Below are 20,346 nucleotides of genomic sequence, written 5' to 3'. Positions count from 1 at the left end.
GAGGGCATGGCAGGCTTGGGGGAAGGGGTGGAGTGGGGGCAGGGCTTGGGGCAGAGCAGGGGGTTGAGTAGCGAGCACCCCCCAGCACAATGGAAAGTTGGCGCCTGTAACTCCAGCCCTGGAGTCGGTACCTATGCAAGGAGCCGCATATTAACTTCTGAAGAGCCGCATGCAGCTCCGGAGCCACAGGTTGGCCACCCCTGTACTAGACCCTACTCTCTCAGGCTGGCACTATGCATAGGAGCCCCCTTCAGTCAGACTCTACTGTTCTGCCCTCACCTCTGACTGAGCCAGCCGTGCTCCGCATGGCCACTAGTGGTGTGTTACCCCCCTCCTTCTCCGTCAAAGGCTCCTCAAGCCAGGTCCCTTACCAGGCGCTCCAGACTCTCAGTTTCAGCTACTGCCTCCATGACTCGCTCCCGCTCCTTCACCACGTCGTTCAGCATCTCCACAGCCTCCTGCAACTCACCCAGGGGGCTGCTCATGTCCTCACGGCTCAGCTGCTGCCCAGCCTGGGCCAAGGGGAGGTGCACAGGCTCCTGGGAGCCCAGCCTGCTGGTCCCTGGCTAAAGCAAACACACAGGGACGCTGGAGCTTTAGAGAGAGACCGGGACACGTGGGGTGATTCTGGCACCACCTGGCCTGCGAGGGGTCCCGTGGAGCCTCCTCACCATGCACTCAGGGTTGCTGAACTCAGCCATTCCCCAGGATTGAGGTCAGTGGCCATTGTGCCTCCCCCACCTCAGAACAAACACTGGCAGCTGCTGGGGGTGACACGGGAAAGCGAGGGGTTCCAGTTATCCCCCACCCAACCCCTGACCTCACTCGGTCAGCAGTAGGGCCCCCCCACCCAGACCGACCCAGCAGGGATGGGATTCCCAGTGGGGGCCCGAGTCCAGGCCCATCCCCACTCACTCCTCACCAGCGTGCTGTTCCTCTGGCTCAGCACCTCCTCCTGTTGCACATTCTGCAGGAACTCAGACAGCACCAGGGAATCGCGCAGGTCCTCCGCCCGCCGCTGCAGGGCCGCCCGCACGCACCCCAACCTGGCACAGCAAACGCAGCAGTGGGGCAGGAGCACACGGAGAGGCAGCGCCGCAGGGGGCTCCCACTCCTGATGCCAACCACTGCAGGGAAATCCCCTCCCGAACCTTCAGTGCTGCCATTCCCCAATGCTGCCCCCCAGGGGGCTCCCACCCCACTGACACAGCCACCCCCTTCCATCCCCCAAGGTTGTCCCATTGGAGGTCTCCCACCCCTCTGACACCACTGTCCCCTCCCATTCCTCAAGGCTGCCCTCAGGGGATCCCCTCTCACCTCTCTGATGCCACATCCTCCCCAGAAGGGGGGAATCCCCTCACACTCCTCCAACCTCATCTCTTCCTCACATCCCCTGACACTACCTCCCACTCCAGCAGCCTGTGCTCCCCGTAGTCCAGTTCCCAGTCCTGTTTCCCCAGGACTCACTTCTCCTCCACCATCTCCACCTTGCTCTGAATCTTCCCAGCCATCACGTGTTCTGCAGAGGGCTCTCTCCCCATCTCCTCCCGCAGGGCTTGGAGCTTGATGCCCCACAACAGGACCTGGTTCTCCAAGCAGCTGATCTCGTGGAGGTCCCTGCGGAGCTCCTCTGGGCTCCTCATGGTGGCTGGCTCCGACAGCGAGCCCACCACCCCCTGCAGCCAGTGCTCAGCCCCATCCAGCTCTCCCACCAACCGCAGAACCTGCAGGAAGAGATTGGAGAGTAGGACAGACAGGACCTCCCAGGCCAGATCCCCCTCTGTCCCAGCCTCAGGGTGGGCAGGAATGAAAGCCCCTGAGGGCGCCGTGGCATCGTGTCGCAGGGAAGACCAGTTCGGTGTGACCCAGCACCGTGTTATCCCACCCAGGGCAACACGTTTCCATGGACCATCGCAGGGCTCTCCATCCTGCAGCACAAACAGCACCCGGTTGCCCACCTAGAGGCATCTCGGACACAGCAGGGGCAGTCCTGGCTGTGCCAGCACTGAGGCCACTGCAGTGCCAGATCCAGCTGGAGGAGCAGAGACTTCCTGAGCTGGCTCCACACAGGGCACCTGTCCCTCCCAGGTGGTGTGCATGGCACTGGGCTAGCTGATCTTTGGGGAAGGCCAGGCAGCCAGGGCCATCACCCCACACCCTGCTGACACTCCCCGGGAGACTCCCTTGCAGGGGGCTGCAGCCGAGGCTCAAGATGGCCCCCGCACCAGCAGAGCCCAGAGAACGGGCACAGCGACCCTTGTCCCACCAGTGCCTGCACTGGGGCTGCCCCTGTGTCCCGTGTGCACCCCCTTCCCGCCCTGCTCACACTCCTCTGTCTGATATGGGCTCATGCCTGGCAGAGACAGATGGCACCACGCACCTTATCAATCTCCTTCAGCGCCGCACCGTTCTCCCGGTGCCTCCTCTGCAGCTCCTCCCACAGCCCCTCCAGCTCCTGGAGGACCCCTTCCACCTGAGGTCTCCCTCCATGGCTGCCACACAGCAGCGTCTGCCCTTCCTGTGGGACACAGACACGCATTGTCAGGTGATGCCCACCTGGGCATCCCGCTCCGCAATCCCTTAGAGAGGCCTGAGAATGAGGCACATGCTGAGGACAGGGATCTGCCCTTCCCAGCCCCCCCTGACCCTGGCCACCAAGGGGGCATGGATCTCACTGCCCACTCCCATCCCTCCCCAGAAGGCAGCGGAGAGGAAACTCCTCCTGGCGCCCCAGGTGCCTGGCAGGGGAACCCAGTGTTATTCCCCAGGTTGCACGAAACACCTGCCGCCGGGGATGCCATCAGCATGGCGCCCCCTCTGCGTCCCCAGCAGCGAGTTGTAGAGGGGGACTCCCCGTCCCACACAGCATGCACCCCACAGCTGGTGCTCACCAGGCGCAGGGCCTCGACGCTGGAGCTGTTGCCCAGGATCTCCTGCTCCAGCGCGGCCTGCTGGCTCTGTGCAGCCTCCAGGCTCTCTGCGTCCTCCACCTGGCTCAGCCGGACGCTGAGCCCCACGTTCTCCCTCAGCCAGGACACAGCCTGCCGCGCACCGGGGGAGAGACAGCGCGTTACTGCCAGCCGAGGGGTGGGGGGCTGCGAGGAGAGGGGTAGACACATGGGGGAACACCCAACGCTGGGACCCAGGGACAGGGGCTGGGACGCGCCTTGGCTCATTTGAGACGTTACCGCGTTAGCAGCCTGACAGAAGTCCTGCAGCCTGGCCTCCTGCTGGGGTGGGCCCCGCACAGCATCCGACTGTCCTGGGGGTTTCCTCCTCCTGCGGGAGAGAGGCAGAGTCATGGACAGTTTCTCTCCTACCACAGGGACCCCTGCAGGCTCTGCCAAAGGACCAGGGCAGCCTCATATCACAGATATGAGATACAGCTGCAGGGCAGGGGCTGGTATCCATGCCATGGGGGCCCCACAGGTTCAGGGCATGGGGGCAGCTGCCTGTACCAGGGAAACCCCAGGTGCCCATGTCCTTCCCTGCCTGCTATGCCCCTTCTGGGGACTAGGTTCTGGAGCTGGGGATGGATTCTTACAGCTAAGGAACAGGCCTAGCCCAGCAAATGCTCTAGGTCCCCTCCCCTCCCCTCTCCCCCCTCCTAAGGAATACCTGGCCTATACCCCAACCCTGGACCCCATTCTTGGGAGCAGCCTGCCGAGTCAGTACCTATTACTGTTGCTGTGGCAGCCAGGAGTGGCCTGCTCTCCTGGCGAGCTCGGGCTTCCCTCCTCGCCTCTCACACGCTCCGTCACATTCCCTGCAAAGTCCTTCTGCACCTAGGACACAACAGGAGCCTCCCAGGGTCCCATTCCTCCCTCATCTAGCACCAGGCGGAGGAATGGGGACCAACAGAGCCAGCTCAGCCTCCCCCCGCACCAGGCCTAACACCTACTCCTCTGCTGCCACACACAGAGCACTCCTGGGAGCAGGGCCATCCTGGCAGCAGCACAGGGTCCAAAGCAAAGCCTGGTGACAGGTCCCTGGGGCTGTGGGTGGGGCGGGTGCTGCTGTGCTGCCCGTCCAGAATTCCAGGTGCCAGGGCGACATCACAGACGGATGCAGGTCAGAGCCCAGAGGGACACACAGGAACATGTGCTAGGTTGGCCTGGGCAAAGGTGTATTGGGAGGAGGGGATCTGAGCTGGTGTGTGGGATGCATGAAGGGGCAGGTGTGTGCAGAGGTGGGGCACATACAGCACTCCCAGACCATCCCACAGGCCAGTGTTCAGAGCCACACACAGGTCACCTGGGGCACTGCACACAGGTTCCAGGGTTTACATGATCACATGCTTATCACTCAGAGTTCATAGAGGGGGGTCCCAAGGGTTAGCGAGGGTGTCACAAGAGGGGTCACACAGCTGTCACTTAGGGTTCACGGGCTCAAGCTCTTTCCCCATGTGCCTTTGCTGGGTGTCTAAGGGAAGTGGCTCTGGTTTGGCTGCTCTTGTTGCAGGGAAGGGGAGGGCTGGGGAGAGGGGCAGGGCCCCAGCTACTATACTCACCATACGTAACGGGACCCTCCTCCGCTTGTCCCCGGCTTCCCTCCCTGCAACTCCCCCGCTGCCGGCTTCTGTCTGCTCAGGGCTCAGGGCATTGGTTTCTCTCATAGGCAAACTGCTCACCAGGGCCAGCAACGGTGACTTCTCATTCCTGGGAGATGGGGAGCACACACAGGGCGAGGGGTGGGGAGTGAGAGGCAAGAGGAGAGAGAATGGGGAAGAGAGCCCTAAGCTGTTCTGGCCCCGTGAGTCCTCTGGGGTTGACTCAGGAGCAGAGTCTGGCTCATGGCGGCCAATAGCTGATGTGGGTTCTGCCCCAGGGACCCCGCTCCAGGCAGGTGTGGGGAGCCCCAATACAGGGGAATCCAGCAGATGATGGAGAAGTGGGGCCAGATTTTCAAAAGCACTGTACACCCAGTAGCTCCCAACGGCCTGACCCTACCTGTGTAATGGGAGCTGAGCTCTTTGGAAAGTCCAGCTCTTGTTTCCCAGAGCTGAAACCCCAGCTGCCAATGGCAGGCAGCTCAGATTTGAACATATCCATAGAATGGGCCAAGCCAACGCCTTTCCCACGCCACCAAGCTTGTGGGGATCAGCCATGACCACGGATTCAGATTCTGTAACTCGGGGAAGAGCAACTTCAGCCACTCAGGAACCAGCATGTGTGTAAACCCAAAGCCACCCTGCCTGTTTCTGGCTATGCTCTCTTGTGATTGGCTGAGATACTCAAGCAGCCCACTCTCTAAGTCAATCAAATAATAGCTCAAAGGGCAGAGGTTACTCTGGTGCATCTCATAGGTCACTCCATTTGCCCTCAGAGCCTCCTCTGGAGCATTCTCCCCAGTGTACAGAAGAGAACACTGAGGCACAGAGCAGGGCAGGGACCTGCCTTCCAGGGCCACACAATGAGACAAGTGCAGAGCTGGATATAGAACCCAGGAGTCCTGGCTCCCTCATGCTTTAAGTCACACGCCCTTCTGCTCACCAGGTCTTGAGGCAGGAGTGGGCAACAAATGACCCCTGTGAACGCACACGCTTTGCTAAATTCAGCCCTGGGCTTGCTCTGTGTTTAGGGGGGATGCTAGTGGGTGGGTTGCTACGAGGCTCTGCTGTACCTCAGCACCTGCTGAAGCTGGGCCCAGCTCTCCTTGACGTCTCGGTGTTTGTGCAGGACTCGTGTTGCCAGGCTGGGATGGAGGCTGATGAGCTGGGACACGGTCACATCCAACATCTGGAGGAGCGAGAGGGGCACGAAGTGAGCTAATGGGGCTGGCTGAGGGTGACCCTCCAGAGACCAGAGCTGAGCACAGAGGCTACTGGGAAATGCTCCAGGGGCAGGTGAGCAGCAGGACACAGGGCCCCAGCTCCCTTCTAACAAGCCCTCCCACTGATCCCTCCTCTCCACACACCAAACCCTGCCCAAGATCCAGCCCCTCTGAGATGCTAGTCTGGTTAGCTGAAGGCAGCTCTGGATGCAGCCACCCCTGTTACAAAGGATTCAGAGCATGACATATGCCAAACCCCTTGATGCTGGCAGTTCGGCCAGATGAAGGTTTGACTCCAGGCCATTCTGTCCATGCCACACCCTGCTAGGGGCTGTAATGTCCGTGTCCGAGCCGGGTGGTGGGGGGAGATGTCCCGTCAGGGAACACGCAGTATGCCTTACCTCTCAGGTGAGACATTTCGGGTGAGTTTGGGACAGCACAATGCCGACACTTACCATGACCTGGCTGGCAATATCCCTGACGTCTCGGTCCCGGCCGGGCTCAGGGTCCCCCTGCTTCCCCACGCCACAGAGGTTCCTCCACTGCAAAAAGCAGCAGCACCCATTGTACCCCTTAGGGGAAGGTGGGGACAGGGCCCTGCTCTCTGCAGTGCCTCTGTGCTATTTGGATCCCCTCTGAGTGATCCTATCCCCCACCCCATGTCACACAGGAATCCTCTCCTCCAATCCTGCTCCCCAGTGACAGGGGCCATCAGCCCTGGCAGCACCAGCAATGATGTAACTCAGGGTCTGGCTGAGGGGGGCGGCCGCTCCAGAGCAGGCAGGGGAGCTGGTAACTCAGCCCTAGAGCAGGGAGTCCCCAGAACGTCACCTTCCCAGAGATGCTAGGGAATGTCCATCATTTCCTGGGAGTAAAAACAGGCCCCAGGGAAGAAGAGGCAGAGTGTGATACTCCCCCATCAGGCCCCCCCATGGCCTCCTTCTCACGCTGGGCTCTGCTCACAACCTGGGGCTGGGGAGAGTCCTCACTTCAGCTCAGTTCCAAGTGCCTGATAGGGATGGGGCACAGGCAGTGGGGTAGCTCACACTCTGACTGGCCAGGAGAGCCAAGCTCTTTTCCTCCACGCAGCACTGCGGGTCCCCCTCTCCCTACTTAACTCCCTTGATATTCTGTACTGCTGCTGCCGAGCTGGTGGCCACGGAGGAGCAGAAACAGCTCATCAAGCCAATCGTGGCGGGGGGGGGGGGCGGGGGGGGAGCTGTAGAGCAAAGCAAGGGGCTTTCTCCCTGGCCCCCTGGTGGGGAGAATACTCCTTCCACACCCTCCCCAGCCCTGTGCTAGCCCAGGTGTCAGGGGCTGAGAGAAGAGTGGGCTCTTCTCCAAACTGCCCTTGCTTTGGGAGGTCCCTATAGCCCGGCATGAGAACTTCCCATCCTTGCATCCCGCGCCCCTCAAATCATCGATGGGGCCGGAGCTGATCCCGCTCTGAGCCCTCAGCGGTACCTTAGCGTGGATGGCTCTGAGGAGCGTGTCCGCTTGCTGGAGGAAGGCAGCTGCCTCGAGGGCCAGCTGCAGGGTCTCATGCTGTTCCTTCAGGGTCCCCTGGAGCCGCAGCCACCTGGGCGGAGAAAGCAGGAGGAGGTTATTGCAGATCGTGCTGCCCAGTGCAGCCTCCCCCGGCCTCCTCAGCCATTCCCACAGTCACGTGACTCACAGGCCAAGACCTCCCTGTGCCCAGCCTGCCTGGCTCTGCAGCCCCCAGGCAGCTGTGACTCCTCCCCACTCACATTTTATTGAGGTGCTTGCGCCGCGCGGAGATGCTCCTGCTCTCACTCTTGCCATGCTTCTCCAGTTTCTGGGCCAGGCTGTTCATCTCTTCATGCAGGCCCTGGAATTGCTGCTCCTCCTGCGCTCAGACAGAGAAAAAGAGAAATCCCACCAACTCCCCTGGCCCAGCACAACGATCCAGTCCCCAAGGGAGAAATCAGCTCCTGGCTCCAGCTCCGGTTAAGCGCCAATGTGGACACAAGAACAAATAGATATAAACTGGCCAACAACAAGTTTAGGGTTGAAATTAGGCAAAGGTTTCTACCCATCAGAGGAGTGAAGTTCTGGAACCGCCTTCCGAGGGGAGCAGTGGGGGGAAAAAAACCTAACTGGCTTCAAGGCTGAGCTTGATAAGTTTATGGCAGGGATGGTATGATGGGACTGCCTACAATGGTGTGTAGCTGATCTGTGACTGCTAGCAGCAAATATCTCCAATTGCTGGTGATGGGACACTAGCTGGGGAGGGCTCTGAGTTACTACAGAGAATTCTTTCCCAGGTGTCTGGCTGGGGGTCTTATTCACATGCTCAGGGTTTAACTGATCACCATTTTGGGGTCAGGAAGGAATTTTCCTCTGGGTCAGATTGGCAGAGACCCTGGGATTTTTTTTTGCCTTCCTCTGCAGCAGGGGGCATGGGTCACTTGCAGGTTTAAACTACTGTAAATGGTGGGTTCTCTGTAACTTGAAGTCTTTAAACCATGATTTGAGGGCTTCAGTAACTCACCCAGAGGTTATGAGTCTGTTATAGGAGTGGGTGGGAATGGTTCTGTGGCCTGTAGGATGCAGGAGCTCAGACTAGCTGATCATGATGGTCCCTTCAGGCCTTAAAGTCTATGAGCTCCGTTTCAGATGCTCCAGCACTGGCTGCTGAGAGACTTGGGCAGGAGCCACTGCCCAGCTGGGTCTGGGGCCCCCAGCACAACAGACTCTGTGGCTGAAAGGCATGGCTTCGAAGAGCATTCCAATGCTTGTGGCACCAGGGGGCGCTAGGCTCAACAGTGTGAACATGCAGAGGCCTCCCCAAAGGATAGCTGGGTGTTACTGAGATGTTCCCGGTTCACCCCGGATCAATCAGTCATTGCTCTGGCTATAACACCGAGCCAGTGAGGAGCTGAGATGGACCGCTGGCTGGGAAGTCTGAGGTATCCCCTGGGGGCCGAGCTACAGCTGAGAAATGCAAGACATCCCCTGGGGGTGGGGTGACAGGGACCAAGCCCAAGCCAGGCAAGGGGAGAGACACTCACCTGTTTTAAGTCAAGGATGCGGCGGGTGAGCTGGATCTTGTCCATGCTCTCTTGCAGGAGGGCAGTCAGCACAGGCTTCTCTTCCTGGGACAGATGGGGGTTAGGACATAGAGGGGGCAGAGGAAGTCAAGAGATCTACAGAGAAACTGCCCCAGACTGAACCTGAAGCAGGAGGTCTAGGGCGAGGGCAGAGCAACTGGGAGTCAGCACTCCTGGGTTCCACACCCAGCTCACTGTGTGAACTTGGGCAAGTCCCTTCCCCTCCCCGCCTCAGTTTCCCCTTCTGTAACTGGGAGAAATGCCCGGGAGCACCATCACCCTGTTCATGGGTGATCTCAGCTCCCCTCTACGTTACACAGGCAGCTAGGTCCTGGTTGCCATGGCAAATGCAATTTGCCTATAGGCTGAGAGTATGAAGATACCATTTTTAATCAAGTGGCATTTCCCTGTTAGGGCCCTGGCCCCACCTCCCCCAGTCCTACAGTGCCATCCTGGGCCCCAGGCTGCTGCCCTGCCCTTTCCAAGTGGCAGGTCTCTGCTCAAGGGCCAAACCTTTGGCAGAGTCAGTGGCAAGGCTCAGAGACCCCTCTGCAGGGGCAGGGCCCCTTGGACATTGCAGGGGGTGGGGCACATTCCTAATGCATCACCAGGCAGCCGGGAGAAGGCTGATGAGGTCCCATCCAGCCTGCTCTCCCACTCCCCATACCTTCTGCCTGATCCAAGCCTCCAGCCGCTCCGCTCTCCTGTTGAACTCCTGCAGGTTCCGCAGCCCACCCAGAGCTTTGCTCTGATTCCCGGCTGTCTGCTTCAGCAGCTGCCACTGCTCCTTCAGGGCCAGCAGCTGCCTCCTGACCGTCTCCCCACTGGGGCTGGGCCGGTTCATGAGCTGCTCACCCATCTGGGGAGAGGAAGGGAAGCAGCTCAGAGAACCTAAGCCTTGAATCCACTGGCTTGCTGGGGTGCTGACTGGGTATGGAGGGGGACAAAGACACAGGGATAGCTAGGCACTGCCTGGGTGTTGGAGAGGACAGCACAGACCCAATCGGGTCAGTCCTAGCAGGATTCATGCTGGATGCCAGGGGGTTGCTGGGGAGGAGGCTGGAATGGGAGTGGGTCTGTCCTGGAGCCCCCACCATACCTGGTTCAGTTTGATCAGCGTGTTCTCAAAATCCTTCATGTCTCTTTGCAGGGTCTGTGCCACCCGTTCCCAGTCCTGAATATTGCAGCCATCCTTCAGATCCCGCAGCTTCCCTCGCACCCAGCTCTCGGCCTGGAACACAGGGAGGAGCTCTGATCTGGGCATGCCACTGAAACAGGCCTGGGGACAGCACTGAGCAACTTCTTCCAGGAGTTGGCATGACAGCTGGTAAATGGGCCCATCCCAGACAGGGATACATGGGGCCATTGGTCGGACAACCCAGCATGGCAGGGAGATGGGCCCATTGGTGTGAGCTGGGGTAGCAGGCAGCAGGGGATACTGGGCTAGATGTCACATTGGTCTGAGGTGGTGGAGGTGGGGATACTTGGGAGATGGGTCCATTGGGCTGACCTGGCGCAGGAGCTCCTGATCTGTCAGAACGAGAACAGACTAACTGCACTTGTGAGTCCCCTGGAATGGGGCTCTGGGCACAGCCCCTGGGAGAAGGAGACTGAAATGCTAAAGCCCAGAATTTCTGGCTGCCTCTGGAGAGCCCTGCAGTCTGGCTGAGCCACGTCCCCCACGCCGCAGCCCAGGCCCTTTGCAGGCTGAGTGGAGAGGACAGAGCCGGGCGGGCAGGCCTCACAGGCAATCTCTCTACCCGCCATGTGAGGAGTCTGTTCTCCTTTCATTCTCTCTCCCCTGCTGCCCCCCACCCCCCTACAGAGCAGACAGCGACACCCCTTCTTCGTGACCCCTTTTCCTGTGCTGCCTCTGCTGCTGAGGGGGGAGGAAACTGGGCCCCTGTGCAGGCTGACCCACGCTCCCTGGGGCAGACGGCCTAGAGAAAGGCAGCCAAATATGACGTTATGCCACAACAATGGCTTCACTCCGAGCTGAGCGTTCACTCCCCCCACACTCCTCCTACTCAGATGAAAGGCTTCCGGCCATGGACACATCCCCGCTTCATTCCTCCACTGGAGCTGGAAGGAAGGAGCTCTCTCCTACCATCACTGCTCCCCCCCAGGGACCAACCCCACTACCCCCAGTAGAGAGGCACATCGTGGTGGTTAGCATCCTGGGCAATTGTTCCATTAACCAGACATCCACTGAGCTCCCTGCTCCCAGACCTTCCTCCAGGGATCCCCAGAACAAGGTACCCCAGACTCTACCTGCATTATCTCTCGGTTGAACTGGACTATGAGAGGGCTCTGGTTAGGGAGGTTTGCTTTCCCTGCACTGCTTCGGATGCCAGTTTTCAGCCCAGCCACTCCACTTGGCTCCTTGTTCTTGACACTTTCCTTCCAGGGGGCTGCTGCATGGCATCCTGAAACCTAAGGGAGTTAAAGAGAGGAAAGACTTAGTACGCTCACCTGGGGGTGGACACCTGAGCCAACCCAAACACACGCATGAAAGGAGATGGCAGCCTGGTTTGTTCCCACAAACATTAAATACTATCCATTGGCTTCAACAGCACTGTGCCAAAACACTCCAGCTGAGGATCTGGCTCACTGACTTCAATGAGTTACACCAGCTGAGTTTCTAGTCTTGTGTTTTTCTGAGACGGAAATCACTTGTCATTCACAGAATTTGTTGTGGCACCACAAACACACATGGGTCTCTGCACTCGGCTAGTCCTTGGGACAATCCATGCTGCAAAAAGTTTGCAATCTAAATAGACAGACAATGTAAAATGCAACCATCTCCATTTGCTTCCTCTTGGTTCACTACATTTCCTCTCCCTTATGTTACAAAGGAATTGCTTTACTGGATCAGCCCAGAGCTACATCCAGATACGGTCTCTGACAGTTGCCAGTAGCCCATGCTTCAGAGGAAAGTGAAAGAAACCCTACAGTAGGGACTTGTAAGAGAACCTGCTCCCGTGAAAAGACCTATTAGTTAGAGGTTGGCTTAAGTCTAGAAGCAGAAGAGTTCACAACCCTTCCAGAAATTTCTCTCTCTTAAAAATCCTTATCGTTGTATCTCTGGACGTTCTCATTCTCCAGATAAATCTCCAATCTTTGTTGAATCCTGCTAAGTTCTTGGCTTTGGACTTCAATGGCATCTAGTGGCAATGGGTTCCACAGCCCAATTGTGCACTGCATGAAGAGGTGTTTACTTTGGTTAGTTTCAAACATACCACCTTTCAAATTCACTGGATGCTCCCTATTCTAGTGTTATGAACAGAATGGCCTGATCTACTTTCTCTACATTTCATTAGCATGTATCCTTTGATCACATCCCATCTTATTTATCTCCTCTCTGAAATAAACAATGCCAATCTTTTCAATCTCTCTTCACTCTGAAGTGTTTCCAGGTCTCTAATCAATCTTATGGCCCATCTCTGAGTCCTCTTTATTTCAGCTAGTTTCTTTGTGAGATGGATGAGCAGAATGGGCATAATACATATTTGTACAATGACATTTTTATATTTTCTGTATCATTCTCCATCCCATTCCTCATACATCTGAACATTGGTTCCCTTTTTGGACAACAGCTCCCTACTGAGCAGAGGTCTTTATTGAGCTGTCCTCAGTGATGCTCAGGTCTTTTTCCTGATCTGACACAGTTAATTTAGAACCCCGTAACAGAGGTTCTAGAACAATTTTTATAGTGGAGGGGCTGACAGCTATCAAACCAAACTGTAAACCCTGTATATGATGGAAACCATTTCAAGCCAGGGGGTGCAGCAGCACCCCCCGCACTCCTACTTCCAGCACCTATGCCCTGTAAGGTGTTTGAGTCGTTCAAACTATTCCTTCCAACGTGCATTACTTTGTATTTGTCATCACTCACTCTCACCCACCATCATGTTGCCCATTTACCTAGCGTGGTTAGATCCCTCTGAAGTTCCTCACAGTCTTCTCTGGACTTGACTACCTTAAATACTTTTATGCTAGCTGCAAATGTTCCCACTTCAGGACTCACTCCCTTTTCCAGATGAATACATCTGTCAAACAGCACTGGTCTCAGTCTGGAGCCTTGGCTCACCTCACTGCTAACCTTCGCCATGTTGAAAATCAACCAGTGATTCTGACTCTCTGTTTTCTGTCTCTGCCAGTCTGCGATCTATGATGATATTTTACCTCTCACCCCATGGCTCCATAGTTTTCTTAATAGCCTCTTGTGCGGGACTTAATCCAAGGCTTTTTGGAAGTCCAAATAAATTATGTCAACCACTTTGCCTTTATCCACTGTTTTATTGACGTGTTCAAAGAGTTCTGATAGATCGGATTCTCCTCGGCAGCAGCCACGCTGGTTAGTCCCCATGATTAGATATGTGGTTTATAATTCCTACTTTTAATCATCATTTCAATTCGTTTATCACATGCGATGGCAATAGGCAGGATGTAATGCCCAGCATCACCCTCCTTCCTATTTAGAGACAGAGACAACGTGTGCTGCTCTTCAGCCCTTTGATAAGTAGCTGATTTTAGTGAAACTGCATATTTTTGTGAGGAGCTCAGACATTTGTTGCACTCTCTCTGCATCTCGCCCTCCCGTCCCCCTAGCTGCCTCCTCCTCCTTCTCAAGCCTGGCCCCAACCCCTAGCCCTCAAGCACAACATCAAAGCACACTGAGTTATCTTGGAAGTTTCCCTCTACTCCTCCCACAGAGCACAGGGAGCCATCAGCACTGTGTCAATTGCACTCAGCCAGAAAATGGAGTGGAGCAGCCTGTGAGCGCACTGCCCTCTAGCATGGGCACGGCAGGAGTAGGGATCACCCCTGCCCCCAAAGGATCTCTCTCCACATGTTTAAACTACTTTGCAATGTGACAGATTTTGTGCTTTCTGATCAAGGACTGGAAATAGCAGGGGTCTGCAGGTCAGGCGAGAGGGGCGTTGGCAGAGCTGTGTGAGGGAAGCCCAGGACAGGAATAGTGGAGGGGAGGGCCAGCAACAAAAGGCATGAGCAGACCTGCATCAGGAGGAAGTTTGCTTAGTGCCATCTCTCCGAGTATTGCCTGGTTCTCTCACTTTCAGCTGCCTCCTGCTAAAAGGAATAAAATTCACCCAGTAGAGAAATGGTTCTGGAGCTCTGTCCTCTTGGGGAAGGAGCTACAGTGCCCTGATCCCACACCCATGCCTGCCCCCACCAGACTCCAAGGGCCCTGGGGACAGGGTTTTCCTCGCCCGAACATCCAGTGCCCTTTAGTGAAGAGCAGACTCCGAAGCAAGAGAACTAAAACAGAAGGGCGATTCTCCCGCCTGTCTCCCTCCCTCCCCACTTGGCACTTCTTCGTTCACCAGAAGCTCAGCCCACAGCAACTCCAGGGGCATCTGGAGACTCTTATTTGAAGTAACTCATCAAGGGGGAGAAGCTCTGCATTTCCTCTGGGGTTTCGCTTTCGTGGTCCGCACTGATGGAATGTTTTGTCCGGGATCCAGCTCCGACGGGGGCGACGGCTAAGGTCAGCCAGCGACGGAACTGGCCTTTCTCCAAGCTCAGCCCGAGGTCCAGCTGCACAAACCTCTGCGGAGGGCCGGGGTTGTGAGGCTCTCATGTCCTGCTGCATGGAGGGAGCTCAGTGCCAGCCTCTCCTGGGAGACGGAGCAGACAGAGAAGGCTGGCATTGCACCAGCTATGGGCATGCCCCACAGAGCTTGCAGTCTGGGCACAGGAGGCACAAGGACAGGGATCCGGCAGTGGCCGGTCAGTAGAGTGTGATGTGCCATGGTTTTAATAGTGAGGGTTCTGTGCATACCCTGAGGAGGGAACGTAGGGCCTGGTGGATCAGGCTGGGAGGGGGCAGATCAAGGCGCAGCACTTGGCACGGAGTGGGGAGAGGTGGACAAAGGCCGCGCTGTGGGTGGTGAGTTGGGTCATCTCTTGTCAACAGAGCTGTATTCTTACAGGATGATTTCCCCCACCCCCAGCGTGACTGCTTGCTGAGCCAGGCCCAGCCAGCCCTGCTGCGGAAGGCAAGAAAAATCTGGAGACTGGTTCATGTGAAGGACATACTCCTGCTGCGAAGGGGTCAAGGCCAAACCAGGACGCAGCCAGGTTACAGCAGCAGCCTCTCCCTAGAGCACAGCAACAGCCACGCAGCCTGTGGGACACACTGGCTGAAGAACTCTGGCCACACTTCCATGTCCCAGGTCCTTATTGAGCCCAGGACTTTATTGCTCTATGGCTAGCGCCAAGGGGCTTTCCTGTACCTCTCTGTGCCTGATTGTGGGGTGCCCCAATCTGCTCCCAGGAAGCCTCCAACAGCCTCTGGGGGCTGGAATTCTGTTTGAATGGGGGACCAGACATCCTGGCCATCACCCCAGCACTTTGGCGAGAGAAGGCAGGGGTGGTATGACAGCTGCACTGTCCACAGGAGACTCAAGCTCAGAGCTCCAGCAACAGGACCCAGGGGAAAGAATAAAACAGCTGGACAACTAGGCTTGATCCGAATTGTGTGGACAAACCCCTCCTGCATACAACCCCAAACCAAGCCAGCAGGCACTCTGCTCACTGCCTCCTTCAGCAAACCTGCGACCCTCACCCAGCCCTCTTACCAAACCTGCCCTTACATCAGGGTTGGACTAAGGCAATCCAGGGCCCTAGACACACCCCCTATGGGGGTCACCTTGCCATGGGCATGCACGGCTCTGCACCTTGCCCTAACCCCACTTGGGTCACTTGTACCAGAGCCATAGGCTGGGCTGGTGGGATCACTGCTCCCTGTCTTCAGGGCACAGGAGTCACAAGGACAGGGAACAAATGTTCAGTTTTGAGAAAACATGCCGTTGTTGTTAGCTTTTAATTATGCAAGGTTCTGTAGCAGAAGACTCAAGGGAGGGGGGATTTGCAACACCACCCTAGCAATGAGGGTCTCCCCAACACACAGAGTGCTCTGCTGGGATGGTATCAGACAGTGGGGACCACCTGGAGCAGCGGAGTTACCGGATACAGGTTGGGCAGTGTACCCCCCCCAGAGCACTCGTTTCAGGCTCTTGGCAGATGGCACTGCGCTCGTTACACGTGGGCCACATTTTTCCAGCTTTTCTGCACAACCCCAAGGGCTAGAGAAATAGTTTTTAAAAAACCCTGGAAAGAGAGATTCTGACGCACAGGCCCATGGTACCTTCATGCAGCCTTGCTTAAATAAGCAGCAGCAACACTTGTGCTCACGGACGCTCAGCGACAGGTCTACAGGCAGCACAGACTCTGCTAACACTGTTACTGCTTCCCCAGGAGACCAGAAGCAGGGCACAGGGAGGCCGATGAGAAATGAAAGCCTGAGGAGGGAGGGGTGGGACGCTGCTTCCCTTCAGGTATCCATCCCTGGACTCTCCAGCCCCCCTCACCTTCCTGTTTAAACGCTCAGCCTGTTCCCTTTGCTGCTGCAGCCCTCCCCACACTAGGCCATTCAAATGGCTGGAAGCCCAGGATGTGTCTGCACCAGTCATGCACTTTTCAGAGCAGGATCTGATGCACCCCCCTGCCCTGCCCTGGATGGAGGCAGCTCACAGTTGAGCCCGCTGGGCCTTCTTTACAGACATGACAAGCTCGCTCAGTTATAGGGATTGGCCCATGCACAAAACTCAGCCTCAAACTACTGAGCTGGCAAGTAGCATGTTGCCCCACTGGGCCAGGTTTGCCATGAGGCCCCTAAATGAGAGTCTCCATTAGCCCCTGCTCCACTGGCTTTTCATCACAACTGCAGGCCTGGGAGGAGGGATCTCACTTTTCCCTGCTACCCTTGTGCTCAGGAAATGTCCCCTGCAGACCACATTCACACAGCACCAAACCAACCCAGAATATCCCACCCCAGTACAAGACCCACACAGACCCTTATAAATCAAGAGAACCAGGGACGTACCATATGGAAGGGGGGACCTTTGTCCACCGGAGAGCAGAAATCACCAGCATGGAGGCTCCTGGCCTCCTGCTTTTCTTCCTCCACATCCACTTCCTTTCTGAGAAAGACCTAGAGGTGGAGAAGAAGCAGTCTGTAAGGGCTGAGTCTCACCCACTCACCAAGAGAGGTCTGGAGACCCCTTCACCGAGCAGCCAAAGCCTGGGCTCCTTAGATAGGGGCTTTCAGGTGTAGACCCCTGAAGGTCATAGTGACATACTGCCTGTGTTTGCCTGAACCCCCACCACCCTCCTGTTAGTGGCTGTTGATCCTGCTAGGAAAGGATTAAGTGGGTTTGGCTGCCTCTCTGAGGCAGGTGGCTCAGCACCCCACCTGTTTGGGGAGAGAAGATCTGGGGTGTGGGCTGAGCTGGCCCAGAGAAGAAACCCTAGGAGAAGTCAGGCTTGGGGAGAAAGTCTGATCTGATCTGTATGTTGTTACCTTGTTACTGTTAATAGAGCCAGAAAGAGGGGTGTGGGATTGGTTGGACTCTGCACAGTGTGTGGACTGTGTTTCAGAACAGGCTGGGAATTATACCCAGGACTCCTAGGATACTGGATGCTTGCAAAGCTCCCATCTGTGCTGGCAGAGAGGGAGGTCATCTTTAACATCCAGAGTCACTTCTGCTCTTATAGTACAGGGGACAACGGCTGGAAGAGAAGCCAGTAACAGGGGCTCGCTTACTGTGCACAGAGAGTCCTTGGGGTATGTGCTAATCACTCCCTATCTTTCATATCGTCCCTTCGGGAATCACAGCACTGTAACACTGCCCACATCCAGACCTCCTGCCACCCGAGGGGCTCAAAGCACTCTGCAAACATTAGCTCCGCTGCACACAGCCCCCTGAGAGGTGGGTCAATACCATTAGCCCCATTTTACACACAGGGAAGATAAAAGACTTGCCCAAGGGTACACAACAAATCTGTGGCAGAGCTGGGAATAGAACCCAGGATTCCTGGTCTAACCAATAGACAATACCTTTCCCTGCGAAAGCCATTCTAGGCCAAGTCTTGCTCACCACCTTCCCTCACAGGTATAGGCTTCAATGAGGCTCCTCATGGGAGTGAGGCATGCAGGTCTGGACCCCATGGGTATGTCTATGCTTCAAAACAAATCCCGTAGCAGTGAGTCTAGAGACTCAGGCTCACAGAGCTAAAAACAGCTGTGTAGACATTCCCACTCGGGCTCTGAACCCACCCCCTTCCCAGCCTTTAGAGCCACTGCTGCAGTCGCACTAGCTTGGCCCTCTCGAGATGGCTATCTAGAGAGACCTGTGCAGACACAAAATCTGTATCTGCATCTGATCCGCAAACATGGTCCACGGAAATCTGCATGCGCAGATTCGGATGTCTGCAGATATCACGCAGCTACCCGCAGATTTGCAGACGTCCCAGGAATCTCTGTAGCTGACACACCCTGGGAAGCCCTCGCACTACCATTTCCCTGGCACCTATGCTACATGCACACCCTGTGCTGCCTCTGGCAGGCCCACGCAGCCCTGCGACAGCACTATCTGCCTCCTCTTCACTGGTGGAGGCAGCCCACCCTGAGCAGGAAAGGGGACATGAGGCGGCAATGGATGATCAGACACAGCAGAAGAGTCTAACTGAGCTGAACGTTCCCAGACAGAACCATCCTGGCAGCTGTGGGATGAGCAGATCTCACAGGGAGCAGGGCTCTCCCTGCCCAGCCAGCACCCACAGGTCTGAACCCCGCCAGAGGTGACGGACACATATGTACATTAGCGTCTATCCTGTTTGGGGAATGGCAGGTGGTTAGAGACACTGAGCAGCTGCTGCTGTGCCAGGCACAGTACCCTGGGAACCACTCATGGGCAGTCCTGTCCCCAAGCCCATTGTGGCCTGTTCAGCCCTTCCCCACCCAGCGCTCAGCGACGGGAGATAAGCCTGCAGGTGACACAGGCACTTTATACACACTGTGCCTCGCAATCCACCAGCTTCAGGAAAACAGGGCTGTCAGCATGAGATGACCTCATCCTTCCTGCCAAACTGCTGCGCCCTTTCCCAGCCCCTACAGCAGACAGCTCCAGAGTGCACGTGAAATGAAGAACTAAGCTAGGCCTCGCCTTGCTTTGGGGATTGGAGGCTGCAAATGAGAGGCTGGTGCCCCTGGCTGGCTGGGACTTTCACTGCCCAGAGCCACCCAGAGGAGAAACCAGCACAGACCCCCATAGGGCTCAATGCCAGGGAGACATGTGTGTGCACGCACACACATGTTCTTGGCTGAGGATTCAGGGTGATCTTAGAGGACTCTTCCTTGGGGTCTAATGAGATAGTGCAGTGAGGTAATGTGTTCATGGGTCACCACTGAGAACCTGGACATCAATCCTGATTTCACTCACAAGTGAAATGAGCTTCGTGGCCTCAGTTTACTCTCCAGAAGATGCTTCTCTGCATCACAAACCACAATGTTAATTTGGCATACCAGTTTGCACTCATGAGGGCTGAAACAGCGGGGAGAGGAAGGGAGGAGCCGGGGGGCTACAATTCAGGATCAAAGGGCTTTGTGTGTCGGAAATCCAGGATGGGAATAGTGGGGGGCTGCAGGACAGGAGTGAGGGGCATCAGCAGAGCTGTGTGTGGGGAGCCCAGGACTGGAACAGCAGGGAGGAGGGGCTGCAGGTCAGGACTGCAGTAAGGGGCATGGACAGAGCTATGTATGGGGAGCCCGGGGCTGGGATAGCAGGGGGGGCTGTAGGCCAAGAATGAGTGTGTACTAATGTTGTTCTCTCTCTCTTCCACCCCACTCTCACCCTGTCTGGATATCATAGTTCCTTCTCTTCTAACCCAGCTTTCACTCCAGCACACTGTACTCCTTCTAACATGTCCCGACTCCCTATCAGCCCTCTGTCCTTCCCTCTCTTACAAAGCCCTATTCTGCAGGCCTCCCCTCCCTTCCAGCCCCCTTCTGTTGGGGCTGACCCACTCACTCAATCTCCCGAGTCCCAAACAACATGGGGGAAAAAGCAATTATTACATGTCCCCTCCCCACCCAAAAAAGCTAAGGCAAAGGATCTATGAGAATCCCCCTTTCATTGCCCAAGCCGGGGACTCCTCAGTCAAGCTGCCTAGCAATGATCTGCCTGTGTGCTGAGCACACCAGAGGCTTGTGTGAGGCTCTCTGGCCTTTACCAGCACTGAAGCTCAGAGGTTTGGCAATGACGTACTCTGCTCTCTTCCCAGTCTTGCCCCACTGTGAAAGCAGCTGTTTTGGGGTTAAATCATGGGGAGTTTCTGTTTGAGATCTCAGCTGCTTTCTCCCGATACCAGCCTTAGGCCACCAAGGGGGTCTTCTGAGCTCAAGCATCAAGCGATTAGAAGAGGTGTGAGTTCGAGTGGCTAGAGCACAGGTGACTGGCTGTCAGGATTCCTGGGTTCTGTTCCTGACTCTGACATAATGTGTGGTCCCTGGAAGAGACCTTCCCCTCTGAGCCTCAGCTTCCTCATCTGTAAAAGGGGGATAATGATACTGCCCCCCCACCCTAAAATTGCTGTGAGGTCCCCAAGGGAGAGGTGTGGGGGTTACGACAGTGAA

General features: G+C 56.4%; 1 protein-coding gene across 3 annotated transcripts in view; it reads right to left on the bottom strand.

Moving 5' to 3' along the window:
- The window catches only part of LOC141985184 (uncharacterized), a 44,359-nt gene that overhangs the window by 22,177 nt on the left and 1,836 nt on the right, over positions 1–20,346 (bottom strand). For 2 of the 3 annotated variants that reach the window (XM_074949067.1, XM_074949068.1), the window contains exons 2-18: positions 16,756–16,863; positions 11,115–11,276; positions 9,943–10,074; positions 9,511–9,702; positions 8,805–8,888; positions 7,521–7,639; positions 7,237–7,351; positions 6,228–6,314; positions 5,623–5,738; positions 4,511–4,658; positions 3,676–3,785; positions 3,189–3,279; positions 2,892–3,041; positions 2,381–2,518; positions 1,468–1,724; positions 923–1,046; positions 372–566 (exon numbers count right to left, since the gene is read on the bottom strand). In XM_074949067.1, the coding sequence (XP_074805168.1) occupies positions 372–566; positions 923–1,046; positions 1,468–1,724; positions 2,381–2,518; positions 2,892–3,041; positions 3,189–3,279; positions 3,676–3,785; positions 4,511–4,658; positions 5,623–5,738; positions 6,228–6,314; positions 7,237–7,351; positions 7,521–7,639; positions 8,805–8,888; positions 9,511–9,702; positions 9,943–10,074; positions 11,115–11,276; positions 16,756–16,863 (2,328 nt within the window). The remainder of the gene's footprint in view (positions 1–371; positions 567–922; positions 1,047–1,467; positions 1,725–2,380; positions 2,519–2,891; positions 3,042–3,188; positions 3,280–3,675; positions 3,786–4,510; positions 4,659–5,622; positions 5,739–6,227; positions 6,315–7,236; positions 7,352–7,520; positions 7,640–8,804; positions 8,889–9,510; positions 9,703–9,942; positions 10,075–11,114; positions 11,277–16,755; positions 16,864–20,346) is intronic. The other variant, XM_074949069.1, reaches the window with a different exon arrangement.

The sequence above is a fragment of the Natator depressus genome, chromosome 3, assembly GCF_965152275.1.
Source record: "Natator depressus isolate rNatDep1 chromosome 3, rNatDep2.hap1, whole genome shotgun sequence".
NCBI lineage: Eukaryota > Metazoa > Chordata > Testudines > Cheloniidae > Natator > Natator depressus.
Note: the sequence above shows the minus strand (reverse complement) of the source record. Positions and strands in the feature narration are given on the sequence as shown.